The sequence below is a fragment of the Anomaloglossus baeobatrachus genome, chromosome 4 (assembly GCF_048569485.1).
Source record: "Anomaloglossus baeobatrachus isolate aAnoBae1 chromosome 4, aAnoBae1.hap1, whole genome shotgun sequence".
NCBI lineage: Eukaryota > Metazoa > Chordata > Amphibia > Anura > Aromobatidae > Anomaloglossus > Anomaloglossus baeobatrachus.
The window spans coordinates 690410764-690414592 of record NC_134356.1 but is presented as its reverse complement, the minus strand read 5'-3'; the positions used below and the strand labels follow the sequence as shown (position 1 = coordinate 690414592).

General features: G+C 38.1%; 1 protein-coding gene across 1 annotated transcript; it reads left to right on the top strand.

Moving 5' to 3' along the window:
- Positions 1 to 2318: 2318 nt before the first annotated feature.
- Positions 2319 to 3254, top strand: LOC142302939 (olfactory receptor 11L1-like). Its single transcript, XM_075344042.1, has one exon. The coding sequence runs from the start codon at positions 2319 to 2321 to the stop codon at positions 3252 to 3254; it is 936 nt and encodes a 311-aa protein (XP_075200157.1).
- The last annotated feature ends 575 nt before the right edge of the window (positions 3255 to 3829 follow it).

Below are 3829 nucleotides of genomic sequence, written 5' to 3'. Positions count from 1 at the left end.
TTTGCCACTTAGAGATTTGGGATGTGGGAGGTAAAAAGTGTAATTGTGGTGGCACTTCTGAGGAATGAGCTGTATGTGATGCTGAGGAGCAGGAAGAGAAGAGGCCACTTTATTCAGTGCTTGCCATCCACTCTAGCACATGCTGTTTATCAGTCTCATTTCAAAGTTGAAGCAAAGTGCATATGTCAAAGAAATCTAGTGGAGTAGGCTGTCCAGTAACTGACATTGTTTTAATTTGTCTTGGAATAGGATGAGTCGGTGTTTGCTCACTAGAGCTTTGACTATTAAAACTTCCCACATGTACCCCTTGAACATCGTGCCTATTCATCTTTCCAATACAACCTTGTTGTGATTTACCTCTCATGGTTGATGAATCCTTCCCCTTTCAAACAGATGTTTCGCTACCCTATACCCACACGTGTCAGACATCTGATACAAAAGATAAATTATTTATTTCCTGCCTGAGTTGGTAAAATTATGAAGTCACTAAAAAGTATCGATAACTAGAAATGTGGTTCACATCATAATTTTGAGCACACATTGAAAAGTGCCAAGACCTGTTTAGCTTTTTCAGTAGCAAATTTACAGTAGGCAGTACTAACAATACCTAGAAATGTGTTTCTTTGGCTAATTTGGAGCAGCCAGTAATTCGTACCAATACCTAGAAATGTTTTTCACTGGCTAACTGTGGGCAGCCATCAGTACATAGCAATATCTAAAAATGTGTTTCGCTGGCTAATTGGAAGATGCCAGTAATACGTAGCAATACCTAGAAATGTGTTTCACAGGATAAGTGAGAGCAGACAGTAATACATAGCAATAACTATTTAGATTATTCACTGGCAACTCTTTATTAGGCACTGACAAATACCTATCCCTATTTTTACCATTATTTGCCAATTTGTGGAACACCGGTTACACTGCACATCCCTATTCTATACTATTGCTCTCCTATCTCTCTCAACTACCTATCCTAATTCCCTAGCTAAGCTGTCTAGCATCAATAGTGGCAGCACCTTTCCTGATGTTTCACAATCACAACATGGCATCGATGCCACATGTCTGCATTTTAAATGCACACAGACATGTGCCTTAGGCAACCATTGACACAAGCCCTTGTGTCAGAACCTTGTGGATGTTTGCTGCGCCATGATTGCATGATTGGCTGCAGGAACATCCGCAAATAAAGTTAAGGAAAAAAATGGCCTCCAAGTGTGTCTGGCTTCTCTGAGTCCCCACTCACTCCACTCATTAAATACATCCCCCTTTCATTATCAGCACCATATTCCTATCCAAAAGCATAACATGTTATTGACAAAGCATTTGTTTAAAACACGATCAGTGATTGAACAAAGCCGAACATTACAGTCCCAACTTTTGAGGAAAATGTTTGGGGTTACCAAACCCGAGCTGAACAGGCTAAGGCTCATATCAAATTTGAAATTGGCGAACCTTTATCCAACAGGCTCGCTCATGTCTACTTGTTGTGAACGTATAACTCTCAAATTTTATTATAAAAGTTATAATAAGACAACAATACACCAAATGTACCATACACATAAAACCACTAGTGCACAGGTGAAGGGAGAGGGAATTAAAGATGGTACCCTACAATAGAACCTCCCTCCTGTACACTACCTATCTGCAGAGGTCGGCACCCTAATAGATAGGAATTGGCGCCCACACTGTCTGTCAACTTATAACTCTCCTAGTAATTAATATATCTTACATTATCTACACAATGTTTTGTTTAAACTGCACTGAATATTCTGAATACAAATATATGACTTCATCATATTAAATTTACATTCTGTAATTACATTAATAAAGATACTCATGAGACAGAGGCAAAATAAATCTCCCAAGACTGTTCTTACTCGCGATGTCCCTTTTGTCTAGAACATAAATATGTCCAATTTTCATTTTGGCTCAAATTTGTTTGTGTGATGTTAAAATAATAAGACAGTAATGTTCTCTGGTGCCCCTGAAATTTTCTGCATAAAGGAAGTCAGATTCATAAGAAGCAATAATTATATTATTTAATGAATATCAAGAACAAAGAATTATTTGATGTAGATGATATTATATAAAACATAATGAAGATGAAACAATGATGTTACTATGAAGCATCTTAAAATATGGCTTTCACATGGAGACTTTCTTCATTCATTTTAAATGTAAACTAAATCTTGATTTTCTTGGCCATTTAAGATTCTGTTGCAATTTTCCAAATGATATATGCAGAAAATTAACACAAAATAAGTATTTTTTAGTACCACCTATCCGGAGACATCGCTTCATAATTTATTCCATATAAAATGCAGGAGAACAATCTGACTACTGTGACTGAATTTTTCATTTTAGGATTTCAGACCAGTCAACATTTAAGAATTTTCCTCTTCTGTCTTTTCCTTATTATTTACTGTGGGACAATAAGTGGAAACCTCCTGATCATCGCCCTGGTGTCCACCAGCAAGATCCTCCACACTCCGATGTACTTCTTCATCTCACAACTGTCCATCAGTGACATCTTGCTGATCACAGACATTGTACCCAACTTGCTCAACCTTCTATTGTATAATGGTGGAACGATGACGGTTAGTGACTGTATCAAACAGTTCTATTTCTTTTCTAGTTGTGAAACATTTGAATGTCTTCTTCTCACTGTAATGTCGTATGACCGGTATGTGGCCATCTGTAATCCCCTCCGTTACTCCTCCATCATGACTAATGGATATTGTCTGATATTGTCTGTCACATGTTGGGTTTATGGATTTTCCATTGTGTTGATTTACATTCTAGAAATGGCAAAGCTCATTTTTTGTCGTTCAAATACCATTGACTATTTATTCTGTGACATTCTCGCATTGCTAGAACTTTCCTGTTCTGACCTTTTTACCATTCAATTAGAAGTGTATGTTTTGGCCACTACAATTGTTATAATCCCAATTTCATTCATCGTATTATCCTACATTTACATAGTTTTGTCTGTTTTAAGGATCCCATCCAGTACCGGTAGACAGAAAGCCTTCTCCACCTGCAGCTCACACCTCACCGTGGTCTCCGTATACTTCTGGACAATGTTCAGTGTTTATGTTGTTCCAACAAAAGGTCAATCATCAACGATCAGTAAAGTCCTATCACTACTATACACTATGATTACTCCTTTGGTCAATCCTATAATATACAGTCTAAGGAATAAAGATATTAAGAAAGCCGTACAGGATACACTTCATAAGAGGCTAATTGGGTAATTTGATCAGCCTATATTGTCTTGAACTGATTGGCCAAAAGGAAAATATAATAATAATATAATATTAATAATTTGTTCATGGCTGTATTTAATTATTGTTATTAAAAACATAGTCAAGAATTCAAGAGATGGATGGATGGATGGATTTATGGATGGATGGATGGGTGGTTGGATGGAAGGATGGATAGATAGTTACCATATTTTTTGGTCTATATGATGCACTGGACCCTAAAGCAGGCTTTACACGCTACGATATATCAAACGATAAGTCATGGGGGTCACGTCGTAAATGATGCACATCCGGCATCGTTTGACATATCGTAGCATGTGACAGCTATGAGTGACTGTGAACTAGTAAAAATACTCACCCTATCGTTGCTCGTTGACACGTCACTCATTTTCTAAAAATCGAACATCCGGTTGTTCATTGTTCCCGAGGCAGCACACATCGCTCTGTGTGACACCTCGGGAACGATGAACACAGCTTACCTGCGTCCCACCAGCAATGCGGAAGGAAGGAGGTGGGAGGGATGTTTACGTCCCGCTCATCTCCGCCCCTCCGCTTCTATTGGACGG

What these genes read in the sequence shown, in the direction of transcription:
- LOC142302939 (XM_075344042.1), top strand. Translation starts at nt 2,319, where the DNA reads ATGCAGGAGAACAATCTGACTACTGTGACTGAATTTTTCATTTTAGGA.